This window comes from Delphinus delphis, chromosome 4 (genome assembly GCF_949987515.2).
Source record: "Delphinus delphis chromosome 4, mDelDel1.2, whole genome shotgun sequence".
NCBI lineage: Eukaryota > Metazoa > Chordata > Mammalia > Artiodactyla > Delphinidae > Delphinus > Delphinus delphis.
The window spans coordinates 7,899,668-7,913,891 of record NC_082686.1 but is presented as its reverse complement, the minus strand read 5'-3'; the positions used below and the strand labels follow the sequence as shown (position 1 = coordinate 7,913,891).

General features: G+C 37.4%; 1 protein-coding gene across 4 annotated transcripts in view; it reads left to right on the top strand.

Annotated features, from left to right (window-relative positions):
- DYRK1A (dual specificity tyrosine phosphorylation regulated kinase 1A) overlaps positions 1-14,224 on the top strand; it is a 144,592-nt gene that overhangs the window by 39,932 nt on the left and 90,436 nt on the right. For 2 of the 4 annotated variants that reach the window (XM_060010304.1, XM_060010303.1), the window contains exon 2: positions 11,126-11,211. The exons of 1 other annotated variant lie outside the window; for it this stretch is intronic. In XM_060010304.1, coding sequence (XP_059866287.1) covers positions 11,202-11,211 — 10 coding nt within the window. In that variant the 5' untranslated portion in view covers positions 11,126-11,201. Of the gene's footprint in view, positions 1-11,125; positions 12,703-14,224 lie in introns of all 4 variants that reach the window. One more of the 4 variants, XM_060010306.1, reaches the window with a different exon arrangement.

Sequence of the window (14,224 nt, the reverse complement as noted above, 5' to 3'; positions counted from 1 at the left end):
GGGCCCAGCCACTCTGCAGCATGTGGGATCTTCCCGGACCGGGGCACGAACCCATGTCCCCTGCATCGGCAGGCGGACTCTCAACCACTGGGCCACCAGGGAAGCCCGCAAATATCTTTAATAGTTTATTTTCATGAGCTTTTCACCTTTACTGGAGTTTTAAACATTGGAGGTACTTAAAGGTTGTTTCATAGTTGTGGCTTTAGCTAGATTCCATGTCAACTTTTATGTTGGCTGAATTTCTTGGACCATTTTTTCCTGATTATAAAACATGTGCATAGGGCTTCCCTGGTGGTGCAGTGGTTGAGAGTCCACCTGCCGATGCAGGGGACACGGGTTCGTGCCCTGATCCAGGAAGATCCCACATGCCGCAGAGCGGCTGGGGCCGTGAGCCATGGCCGCTGAGCCTGCGCGTCCGGAGCCTGTGCTCTGCAACGGGAGAGGCCACAACAGTGAGAGGCCTGCGTACCGCAAAAAACAAACAAACATGTGCATATTTATAAAAGTTGTGATGCACTGAAAAGTGTAAAGAAGACAATAAAAACCGTCCAGTCTTTTATTAGCCAAAGACATTCAATATTAATAGTTTATGTATTTTCTTCCAGAGTTTTTTCTATTCTTTTTTTTGTTTTTAACTTTCCTGAGACTGCGCTTTGATGAAGATTTTGAGTTCTTTCTGATAAAATATAATGCATGCCTTTTCCCCTCATGTACTATAATTGTTTTAAGAACTTAAATGATTACATAATATTTTATCATGTGAATGTACAATAATCTTTGTCCTCTTTTCTTTTGAAAGTGTTGTTGAACATTTTTATTGTTTCTGATTTTTTATTTTTGATGATGTACTTTTGTATATAAATTTTGTATTTTTCATCATGAAATGTATTTCTAAAAGAGGTTGAATGTGAAGCAAAATAGACTACAAGCAGAATGTGAATCAGTGTTACATGAAGAAAATTGTATGGGAATAATACTTACTTTTGCTGAAGCTCATGTTCAAGTATACCATGTATAGATTTGAAGATTATAAATTGAGAAATAAAGCATAAGATTCGAGCAAGAAAAATGGACTGGGACTGGCTAATTAAATTTGAGAAGAGAGGTTGAGTGTCTTGATGTTCAGCTGGAGAAGAAGCTGAGGAATAAGTCTCTGTGCATCTGAAGCGTGTTTTGTAGGCTTTGTATAGTTATTTTCTGTTTCTTCAGAGTGCATAAAAAAACATGAACGTAAGTTAGTATGGAGGAATTTAGCATACAGTTTGATTCAGGATTGAAAATTCTCGGTATAGTTTATCATGAGAATTATTCTTGGAGATGGGTAGATTTTCACTATAAATTTAGGATTTTATTCTGCATAAGGAGGAAGGGGTGCTTAAGATGGCAATTTAAAGGTATAACTAGACCTTTATTTCTAAGATTTATTTTAATATTAGTTCTAGTTTTCTTACCTGTTGTGTGTTTCTTTTTGGATATTTCCACATAAGAGCAGCATTACTATGTTAAAGTTTGCAGTTTTGATTGAAAGGACAAACCAGAACAAGAAACAAACAAATAAAACTCCACACAGGCAGCTAGCAAAATAGCATGCCCGTGTATGTAACTGATTTGCATGACTGTGAATGAGAGGTCCCCAAAGTTGAACATCCAGTCTAGTGAGGCCAGCGGAATTTGAAATATAGGTTGGGAAATGTTGACATTAACACATCAGTCATATGTGTTAGGATTGTGACAGTATGGCTGCTGATACGCCATGCCAGTCATTTATACAGAATTGCCATTGATCAAGAAAATCCTAGTTTAAGATTTTAAGGTTTAAGATTCTAGGTTTAAGATTTCGTTTCATTACAAAATGCCCATTCATTTTAGAAACTTTAAAAAATACTGAAGATAAGAATAACAATTTCCTGCAGTTCCTCTCTCTGGAGATAACTATTTGCATTTTGTGTATAACCTGTCTTTTTTTTTTTTCTCTGCACACAGTTACTCTCTCCTTTTTAAAAATGAATATATTTGCATACTGCTTTATAGCCCACTTTTTCTATATAAGACAGTATTTTCCATGTTGTTATTCTATCATTCTAACGTGCTTATTGAACATCTCCTAGGCTATAATAGAAATATGAGATTGAGATTCACCAAGCAGTAGATACTATCACTTGAGTAAGAATATAACATAAATAATTACTAAAATATAGTGGTCGATAAGTAAACGCAAGTTCAGAGGAGAGATTGGAGTGGCTTTAAGCTGGATGAGGGAGAATTAAGGTGGTCTTGAAGAGTGGATAGGATTTAGGTAAAGAAAGGGCAAGTTTTAGGAAGGGGGAATGATTTGAGCATTGATGCAGAAGGAGGTTAAGTGGCATTTTATAGACTGCCATGCTGAGCTCTGAGTTCAGGGCGATAAGATTTGATCTAATGTTCCTAAGTTACAGAGGGGTTAAATCCAGGTTGAAAGTCTGTGCTTCAGGGATGTATGCGTGGCAGCTAAAGGTGTGATGAAATGGGACAAGGGATGAGCTGTCTTTAAGTAAAACAGTTCCCAAATCGGCTGTGCTCAAGAATAACCTGGAAGTTCTTGTTTAAAAACAACCAGATTCTTGAGTCCGTCTCCACGCTTCCTGAATCAGGATCTTTTGGGGTGGAGTCTGCAGTCTAGTTTTGGCAACCTCCTGTACTGTTTCTGACATAGTGTCTGGCCTAGGAGATGCTTAGTTTAGGAGGCCTCTGTAATATGTGTGAAATAGGGACTGATATAAGGACATGGACCAGGGTGATAACAGTAGGCGTGGACGAGAATGGAAAGGCATGAGGCATTTTGAAAATCGATAGAATTTAGTGAGACTGTTTAGAGTAGCTAAAGAAGTCAGCAGTTACTAGCATGGTTGTGGTGTTGGGGGCACGTGTAGAGATGGCAGTGTGAGCTGTGTAAGGAAGGGATGAGGATGCCTCTTAGGCATAGTGAGTTGAGGTAGTAATGTGGCACTGCACGCAGCATCCAGCAGCTGTTGGACTAGATACTGAGTGAGCGGTCAGGGTAGAGAAGAGAGTCTGGAATTATTAGTTCAGAGTAAATCTTTGAAGTACTTCTTTTAGAGGGAAAGATGTATAGAAGAATGAGTTGGAGGGGCCAGACGATGGAACTGGAGAGTAACACCTGAGTTTGGAGCCAAAGGTGAAAGAGACATGGAGGATGATTGGTACCCTGAAATACAAGGTCACACATTTTAAGAATTTTTTAGGAGGTAGCATTTCTCTAAGTTCCACAAAAGTCTAGCAGGGAAAATAAGTGCAACTAAACTCATTTTACTACTCTTAGTAACAGGCTTATTGGAAGAAAATGTAAGCTGTTAATAATAGTGTGTGTTTTTTTATTATTTCTGGATCTTGTTGTTTTTCTGTATTTTTGAAATTCAAGGATAATTAAAAAACAGTGGTTCATAAGATTATATATAATTATATGTATTAAAGTACACATAATCAACTAAGTATATGTGTGCATGTACTTATGTAAATTAATTACATATAATATATACTTTATAAATAAAATTGTGTGTATATAAAATACTTTAGAAACACACACATACATATAAATACTTCAGACCATTCTATTTAGAAAAGTCGGTACTATCAGAAAGGAAAGAGTGAGCAGTTTTTTTATTGCATTTCTTAGAAACTAGTTATGAGAAGGGGTCGCAGACTATTACTGATTGAACATATTCTTCCTAAGTGTCTTCTGTCTGATAGATATGCTTTGTTTCTGGAATACATGCATGCATGAGATCACCCCAGATGTCAGGTTAGGGAGGGAAATGTAACGGGGTATGACACTGAGCGCTGGGTCTCAACCTTGTTTGATTCTCAAAGCACCTAGAGGTCGTTGGGCCACCCCTTTTTAATTCCTCTTATGAGCAGGATCGATTTGAGTAATAGAAAGTTTGAGTATGTTATGTGTAGGTGATGTGAAGCAAGCGCATCAGCAGAAGAGATTGAAAAAATTTGTTTTGTTCATATTACTTTGCTTTTAATTCCTATTTACAAAGGATTCCTGTACCCAGTTCCAGCATGTGAGGGTGTGTGTGTGTGTGTGTGTGTGTGTGTGTGTGTATGTTTTTCACGGGGGAGGGGCTTTTTCACACCAAGCAGTTCTCAGATGGCAGCGGGGTGTCTGAGAATTCAGCCCAATTCTCACACTGTCTACCTGGTAAAGGGTTCAGTCCTGTAAGACCCTCCACTTCTGACACCAAGCACAAGCCCAGGTTGTTACCTGGGCGTCTGACTGGCTACAAACTGGAGGTTCCTGTGACCTCCTCCTTAGGTTTGATTCATTTCCTAGAATAGCTCACAGAACTCACTTTTCTTATTTTGGCCACGCCTCGAAGCTTGTGAGATCTTAGTTCCCCAACCAGGGATCGAACCTGGGCCCTGGCAGCGAAAACGCCGAGTCCTGACCACTGGACCGCCAGGGAATTTCTCAACACAAGAATTTGTGTGGATTGGATGTGGGGTAAGCAATAGCAAAGAGGTCCTAGATGATATTAGGGTTTTAGTTTGGGAGATTGGGGTGTAGTGATACCCGTTAACCAAAACTGAGAGTACAGGAAGGAGAAGTGGATTTTTTTCCTGTCCTGCCTGGTCATTCCTCGTCTTTTTTGATCAAGAGAGAAGAGTGGGGAAATGACAAATTCAGTTTAATGTGGGACCTGAGATCAGCGGCTTTGGAGTCTGTTTGGTTAGATTTGAATCTTATCTCTCTACAATTCGTCCTGTGTGACTTGGGGCAACTTCACCTCTCTGGGTCTTAGTTTCCTCACCTGTAAAACGGGTAATAGTGCTACTTAACTTATGTAATTATTTATGAGAATTAAGTGAATTAAAGGAAAATGTTTATTTGTACATTAAATATAAGATACCTCATATGCAGTTACAAGTGGGAAACAAAATCAAGCTCGTTCACTGGACTCTCAGAAATGTGGGCCTGAACCTTAAAGGAGAGAGGTGGGCTAGAGGCAAGTTGGTATTTTCAGTCTGCTTAATTCCACATATAACTAAGATAGTACTTAATGTTGCCTTTCAACCAAATCTTAGAAGTGAGCCTTCTGGAACTTAGGTCTGCTTATGACAGGGATATGTCCTAGTATCTACTTTATATAGTAGTAGTCACTCTCCAGTAGTGGAAGTTAGGTTCCTGAAAAGTGCTGTGGTCTGAATATTAATGTTTGAGGAACTTGGAGTATAAGAGAATACATGCAGATAGGTTGATAGACTTGAAGGTTGAAATAAACCTGTGAAAATCATTGTTTTCAGACTCACTAAAGGAGACAAAGGATGGCAAGCAAAATAAAGTATCACTGGTAGTTTATATGTTTTTTTAAAAAATAAATTATTTATTTATCTTGGTTGTGTTGGGTCTTTGTTGCTGTGCACGGGCTTTCTCTAGTTTTGGCGAGCGGGGGCTACTCTTCATTGCGGCGCGTGGGCTTCTTGTTGCGGTGGCTTCTCTTGTTGTGGAGCACGCGCTCTAGGCGTGTGGGCTCTAGAGCGCAGGCTCAGTAGTTGTGGCGCACGGGCTTAGTTGCTCCGTGGCATGTGGGATCTTCCCGAACCAGGGATCGAACCCGTGTCCCCTGCATTGGCAGGCGGAGTCTTAACCACTGCGCCACCAGGGAAGTCTCTGTATGTTTTGAATTAGTGGCAGGGTACCGTACTTTAATTTGGTCATAGCTTACTCCTAGAAACTTTTCAGTCTCTGCCCACCAGTCTTAAAAAAGATATTTGTCAATGCGTTATGTGTTGTAACAGGTAATATGCCTATGAGTTATTTCCCTCCTGTTTTCCTGTATTTATTGCCATATACGAATACTCAGTGCCTAATTTTGTCTCAGTTTAGCCCAGATATAGTCCTGGAGAGGCCAGGTAACTTGGTGCTTGAGGTAGCAAAAATTGGGACAATATTTATTTAATCCACTCAGCTCTGTCTTCTTGAACCTTTTCTCTGGTGCTCACTCAGGGTTGTGTTAGTTCTTTATGTACAGTTTCATGAGAAATCACATCCTTCTTCCCCTTAAACCCATGTATCAGCTACTTCCACTTCCACCGTGCCATTGGAGTCATATATTCCAAGACCCAGGTTTTCAGTCCTTCATGTTCTTTTTATCTTGCCTGAGGCTTTAGTGCAAAAATAACTTATCTGCTGTTGGTTTTTACACTCTTTTCATCTTGTCTCCTTAATTCTTTTGTTTTTTTTTTTTTTTTTTTGGTAAAGGGAATATAGAACGAACTGTTACATGCTGTAATCAGAATTTCTCTGCTAGGCTGACTTTGCAGGAGAGTTACTTTTCCATTCCCCTAAAGTGAAATACTTTATACAAATTAATTTACTGCTTATGAGCTTTATTTCATGTTTGGTATGGTTGAGGCAGAAGAGTGGTGAGTCTAAAATCAGACTAAGTCACCTAGATTCTTGCAGGTTTGCAATTTTCTCCTAACCATTTCAATGATCCCTAATGAGAGGCATCTTGGAGTGGTGGAAAGTAGTGAACTTTGGTGTGGGACCAGAGTTCTCAAGCTGTGCCCATAGGCCAGGCAGGTTAATCTCTCTGACCCTTGATTTTCCCACCGTTGAAATAACAGTGCCTACTTGTACGGTGTGTGGTGTGTGTCAACGTCTGTGAAGTGTCTCAGCTGATGGTGTATAGCAAATGGCTTTTTCCCTGCACTTTTACTCATAATTTCGATTTGATATCATCATAATGCTTTTTGCCTTTTTACTTTTTTTTTTTTTTTTAAGACTGTGACTATTTCTTAGGGATCCTGGGGGAAATCATAAATGTTCTTGGTTTTTAGGATTTCTCTTGAAAGCCCCAGTTAGTGAAAGGACTTTTTTCTGTGTATGCCATTTGATCATCTTATTGGGAATTAGAGTTATAGATTTTTTATTTTCCTTGTGTGTTAGGTATCAGAACATTTCCCCCATGACTCCTTTGGCTATTATAATTCTTGAAAATCTATTTCTAAAATTATTATCTGGAAAAAAGACATTTTCTTCTATCACTTCCTTGCTCTGTTAGTGTAAATGAGCAGAAGTTTATAAGGAAAGCTAATCACAGAGTATAATTTTAAGATAATCACATTGTAATTTGATCCATGGAATCAAATTTTAGGTCTTTCAAATTCGTTTTCATTTTTTTTTTAACATCTTCATTGGAGTATAATTGCTTTACAATGGTGTGTTAGTTTCTGCTTTATAACAAAGTGAATCAGCTGTACATATACATATATCCCCATATCTCCTCCCTCTTGCGCCTCCCTTCCATGCTCCCTATCCCACCCCTCTAGGTGGTCACAAAGCACGGAGCTGATCTCCCTGTGCTATGCGGCTGCTTCCCACTAGCTATCTATTTTACATTTGGGAGTACATATAAGTCCATGCCACTCTCTCAACTTTGTTTTCAGTTTTGTAGCTTGTTATTTTTTTGTAGCTTATTCTTAATTGGCATCTTCTGAACTATCAGAATTGTCCTTTTAAATCTCATTGTGCATTATATTTTATTTTTTCATGTGGGTTAAATTTTTAAAATTGTGAATATATGAGAATATATATTGATATAACACATAAAATTAAAAGGTTATAAAAAAAACAACTGTATACTTGTACCCAGCTTAAGAAATAAAATAGTACCTACCAGTACTTCTGACGCTTGTATCAGACTGAGTTTTTTCACTGGCTGCTTATGATACTTCCCTACTACTTTAGTTATTTTGGAACTAGATATAGGGCTTCCCTGTTAGCTCAGTTGTTAAGAAACCGCCAGCCAATGCAGGGGACATGGGTTCAAGCCCAGGTCCGGGAAGATCCCACATGCTGCGGAGCAGATAGGCCCGAGCGCCACAAATACTGAGCCTGAGCTCTAGAACCTGCGAGCCACAACTACTGAGCCCGCGTGCTACAACTACTGAAGCCCGCACGCCTAGAGCCTGGGCTCCGCAATAAGAGAAGCCACCACAACGAGAAGCCCGCGCACCACAGCGAAGAGTAGCCCCCGCTCGCTGCAACTAGAGAAAGCCCACGCACAGCAACAAAGACCCATCACAGTCAAAAATAAATAAATAAAATTATTTAAAAAAAAACAAAACTAGATACAGTTTTTAGTTTTGCCTCAGTACAAAACATTGTGTCATTAGAGAATACATTAATACCTGCCATTTAGTTTAACTCTTCAGTTAATCTGGATTTGCCGTATCATGCTAATGCATTCATTTCAACCATAGTTTTGCCACTCTAGTTTTTTTCAGATTTGTAGTAATTTTATAAATCTCAGCATGACAGTGCTTTTGATTAGGTGTCTCGATATCCTCCCACCCTCTCTCCCCTCCTCTCATCTCCCCCACCCCTCTTGAGAAAAGAGAGACAGACAAAAAGAGAGCGAGTCTGATACCTTCCTGAGCATACCATGAACGTAAACTCAGCTTGTTGAAATTCTGTTATCCCTGCAGATGTGCTGTAGGTTAATTTTATGCAGTGATTTTCAGACAACTAAAAATTGGTTTGTAAGTTAACTTCAGAAACCACTTAAGCTCAGTTCCTAGATCGTTCATAGACCATTATATTGCCTTGGGCAAAATGTGAGCTAAAACATACTGTAAAAGATTTTGAGGACTATGGGAGGTTCCTATGGTAAGGATAGTAGATGCTTTTTGTTGGCATCTAATTTTGCTCCATAATTTGTGAATGGCTCCATTTGTGGGGGGAAAGATAAAAAAATCACTGTAGGTTTTTCTCAGAAAAAAAGAAAAATATGACTGTCTGGATTTGTAAGCTTCTTTAGAAAGAAAATTGTATCTGTAATTGCAAAGTACATTTGTGTTCGCTGTTACTTACTTATTGTCATTAAAACTCACATCTATTTTTTGAAAAGTGACCAGCCTGAAGGATATATTGGAATAATCACTAGAATCTTTATTTAAAGTAATCTAAGGTCAAGACTTGAGGAGTTTATCATTTCTCAGTATATGATGGTTTAGTTGCTGCATATGTCAGCAGCAGATTTTGTAACTTACAGAAATTCTTTACCCTTTGCTAAAGGCTGCTCTTCAAATGAGTGTGATTAAATGGTTGATTTTTTTTCTAAAAGATGTCAGTTTTAGGGTGAGACCATTTTGATAATCCAGAGTCAGATGCATTATCCATTGTGCCACTGGCCGACTCATCTTTTCCTATTGAAACCATTGAAGTTGGCAGGGTATAGGTAGCATTGTGACATCTTACAGGTGAAGAATGTGATGTCAAGAGCCTGAAGGATTTGAAAATGTGCAGTTCATGGCAAGAGATTTAAAAATTCACATTTTCCTTTACCATGGTTTATGCTAGAATTGTAAAGACTGACCATTTATGAGGGAAAAATTATTAGAAAACTATGTCTTTGCAGTAAAAAATCTTGAATCTTGATGATTCAAATATTATTTTTGCAAATAAAACTATTTTGATGCACTACTTTAATGTTCATCCACTTATCTGTCCATATCGCCTTTCCCCCAGGTTGGGTACTAATTGGTCACATGCCTAGGGTTTTCCTTGATACCACAGCAGCATCTAAGCTGGAAAAGTGGTTCTTCAGGAATGGAATCTGGAATCCAGGGAATGATTTCAGACACAGGTAGTTCCTAATTTACAAGTAATTCATACACGTAAACCCCTTCCCTGAGCTGCTCTTTCAGTTGCTGTTATTTGGAGTACAGAATTTGAGCTTTTAAAGAACTTCTGGGGTTCAAAAGTAAGTAGAAGCAGAAATAAGTGAAAAGCAGAAATATTTGGTGGCAATAAATAGTCAAATCCATATTATGACCCACTTGCATAAAAATGTTTTTCCTCAAACTGTCTCAGTAGTTTTTAACATTATTTTGCAACACTGTTAGAATTCTATCATTTAGGGGTTTATTTGGGCTAACTAGCTAGCATCCTTGTTGAAAACTGCAAATATTAAAGTGAATTATTTCAGCCCTGTTGATTTCTTCCTATCACATACCTGAAATGAACTACACTGAGGCAGTAGGAGCTTTGGGTGGTAATTTTGGAACATACTTAGGGGAAAGCGTTGTTATTAGCAGGATGATTGGAATGTCATAATGTAAAATTTAGGGAATTACAGGCATCAGGAGTTGAGAGAGTGCTAACAAAGGAAAACAACCTATTTCAGAATTTGTCTGGATAAAGAGAGGATCTAGAATTGGTTAAGTTTCTATGTTTCTTCTGCAGGGTCCCCAGTGCCCATGGCTGGTGTAATTATCTTTTGGGTTCAATAGATGTCTTTTGGCTAGTCTGGGAACTTGGCCAACATAAGCAACATTGTTTCATTAGGAATAATACTTACTTCCACAGCATCAATTTGAAAAATAGATTTTTAGACCAGACTCATTTATAAGTTAGGTTTCAGCCTGTGCTTGTCTTTGTCTTGTCTGTCATCACGTGCTCTCAGTTGACAATAGCTACCAGGTTGCTTTTCTTTCCCATCAGTCATGGAATTTGCTGGCCAATCATAAAATAGCAGTGTAAGTAATAAGTAGGAAGTAAAGTGAAAGAATTACAATAAGTACAAGAAGCCACTCCTAGAGCAAAAGAGGGCTTGTGGGCTTAGGGGAACAGTTGGTGAGCAGTGTCTCAGAACTTAATTTACCAGTAACATTGGTAGATTGATGTGATCGTTCCTATAGAGTAAGTTTCATTACCTCTGATAGTAAGCCATGGTGAAAAGTGAATTCACATTTACTGATTTGTGAATTGATGTAGATTACAAAATGTAGATGCTTTTTATTCAGATAAAATTACATAGAACAGTGTAATATTGACAGTTTATTTCATCCCTAGAAATGTGTGAAATTTTTGTTGGTAGTAGTCAGATTTTAAAACTGTTTTTCTCCCTGACAATTAAATATTTTATATTTTATATATAATTGCTTTTCATTAATGAAAATTATTTTCGAGTAAACTTAAATAAATGTGAGGAAATGAATTTGCAGTAATTTTATCTCTATGTTTTGGGGATTGTATTTACATTAGATGTTCCTCAACTAGGGGTAATTGTCTTGCATCCTTATCTCTTATCATAATCTGTTTTTCTTCACACAGTGTTATAGTTTTGCTGCTGGACTCTTCCCTCCCTTCCCCCACCCCATCAGGATGATATGAGACTTGAAAGAAGACGATGCATACAGGTGACTCAAGTTTTGAAATACAGTAAAACTGTGGCTGTCTGAGAGAATGTGGGAACTGGTGGTATATTTTGAATGCGGGAGCTTTCTGATAAACAGCATTAGTGGGGAGAATTATTTAGATCAATAAATGCAAAGATAGTTGGGATATTTATTAAACTTGACTTTGGGAATCAGTTTGATAATCAGTGACAGATAGTGTTATTAATACAAATACAGCATAGTGATTGCTAGTACTTGACCTTTTCAAAAGGGGTGTTGGCTAATACTTTGGCGAGAATTGAAGTATTTCTGTTAAAAATAAATAAAATATTCACCTTTATGGTTGAATGCATGTTCCCCCAGATCCCTGTTAGAAGAGAGCAGATTTTTTAAAGACATAGGGAGTAGATGTTAGTAGTGTGTCTTAAGTCTCTGATAATTCAGTTAAGGATATTATACCCATATGTATGATTCCTTAAAAAATATGGTCTGGGATTTTGTTTTTTCTTTCCTGCCTCTCCATCCCTTCCTTCATTCCTCTCTTTCTCCTTTCTTTCTTCCTTTTCTCCTTCCCGTTTATCCTTTTGTCATTTGTATTTATACAAGAGAAGCAGTATAGAAGGCATTTTTGAAAGAATATTTTTGATTGCTTTATAATTATTTGAGGTGATCTTATACATGGAAAAATGGAGGCTTGTTCCATCTGTGGCTGTGTTTGGGCTCTTGAAAATGTAGTGTAGCTAATGGATGAAGTGTTAACTAACTTTTAAACTTGAATGTTCTTAAATCAGGCCGATTAGGAGGTATTTTGTTGAACCAAGTGGCTTATATTTGCAGGTCTGGTCAGAGATAGTCTTATTTGATTTATAAACTGTTTAAAAGAGTGATCTTTAACTGGAAAAGAAGTAACCACATAAATCTTGGATAGATGCTTAATTACGTTACTGGTGAAGGTGCTAAGGATTTTGTGATTGCTTTTTATTTGGGTGATCTTTGTTTTCTAAAAAGAAAAAAAATTACCATTTTTTGACTTCAGCTCGGGATTTTAAAAAACAATGTCTCAGGTGTGCCATTTTGTATGAAGAAATGTGCTTGAATATATATTAAATTTAATTATAGATCAAATCATACTTTACATTCATGAGGGACTCAAAGAATCTGATGATAATTCTTTTTTGAGTAAAAGGTGTTTGAGTAATTATCTCTGTAATCTGTCTCTCGGGTACACATGTATATTTGCCTGTACGTATTAGAGGTACACCATGTGCACATGCTGGCTGAGTGGCTGACAAAAGCAACATGATGCTGAGGCTGAATGTCAGTGTCATAGAGGAATAAATAGGAATATTTACAGAAAAAATTATAGAATTTTATGAAAATTTTGTTGTCAGATTTTATACGTTTGACCTTTTGGTGCAGGAACAGTTGCTCAGCACTGTCAGCTCCCGGATTGCTCCTTGGGCACTATACTGCACATTGGCTATACCAAGTAGATGCTCACTTTCGCCTGAGGTCAGTAGAGGAACAAAGTATTTTGGGGGTGTCTCATAGATTTATCCATGAATATTAATGATTTTGGAGATTTTCCCTTAAGAAATTTTGAGGTGGCAAAGTTGCTATTTTATTTCTAGTTTACCTTCATAAGATATGAAGAGTTTCTAAATAACTCTTTTTCTTGAAAGGCTTATGGATGAAATGAAATATCTAAAGAGTAAATCCAGTTTTTAAAGGTTATCTAGTTAATTTTATGAATGCTAGAACACACAAAAAAATTACAAATACTAGATTTATGATATAATCTAGTCTCTTACTCAGCCTCATAGTCTTTAAAAATTACCAACATTTACTGGCTTATAAAGGAAAAAACTCAAGAAGAAAGATCTGACTCTCTCTAATATACATATTAGCTGTTGGCGTATTTCCCTTTCAACAGTTTGAAAGTTAATAATTGTTTTTGAATGTAAAATTAACAGCTTTCACAATCATCATTAATTAATGAAGTTTGCTCTTGTTTTACTGTGCACACATTTATTCTTCAACAGATAGAATTTTAACACATAAAAGCTCGTAAGGAGGTTTTTCATTGAAAGTTATTTCTAGAATGCTTTTGCCTACTTGAAAGTGAATACTGTTTCCCCAGGCATTCATGGTCCTGACTTTATGTTGGTTAGCTGTGATGATACCTTACTCTCTCATACCATTTCATTTTAGGTGCAGGTTCAGGGATGCTAGAAAGGACATTGAAGTATGCTTTGACTGACTGTCTTTCAAAAGCCACAGCTTAATAATCGATTTTTACTGAACAGCAAACCAAAGTTAAACTTCAATATATCTCTGGTACGTGTGTATATAGGTGTTCCTGTACTTAACTTAATTTGAGGGAATTTTTGCATATTTTAAAATATAGTTAGAATGTAAATTAGGTAAAATTAGATTATTTTTTGATTTTTGGGGAAAAAAATCATTTATGACCAAACATTTTATTTGGCTAACATTTGCTTTGTACCAGGTACTGTAATAGTGTTCTGCTCGTAAGGATCCCTGTACTTAGAATCAAGGAGCACATAGGAACACATTTCAATTGGAAGAGGGGGCAGATATATAACAAATTTTGCAGTGGATGTTTATGATAAATCTTCAACACTTGTCTGTTGAATTCAAGCCATCTAGAGTAAAAACAGAAAGCACTCTCTGGTTAATAGCATTTGCAGTAATGGCTTCACCTGATACCTTCATGCCGATGTTGTCAAAATCTACCTTTGTGTCCCACTCTTCTCTTCTGAGCTCCAGACTCATGTAACTGCCTCCTACATGTCTCTCCTGCACACACTCCCTCCTCTCCTATTTATCCCTGTTAGCGATGAGTGACACCGTTCTACCCAAGCACACTATCATCTTGGGAACCTAGGAGCTACTTTTTACCGCTTTGAATTAAGTTATAACCAAATTCAGTTTATTTAGAATGTAGAAATCACTTAGGAGATTAAATTTGGAAAATGCACTGCCTCAGAGATCACTGTGGACATTAACATAA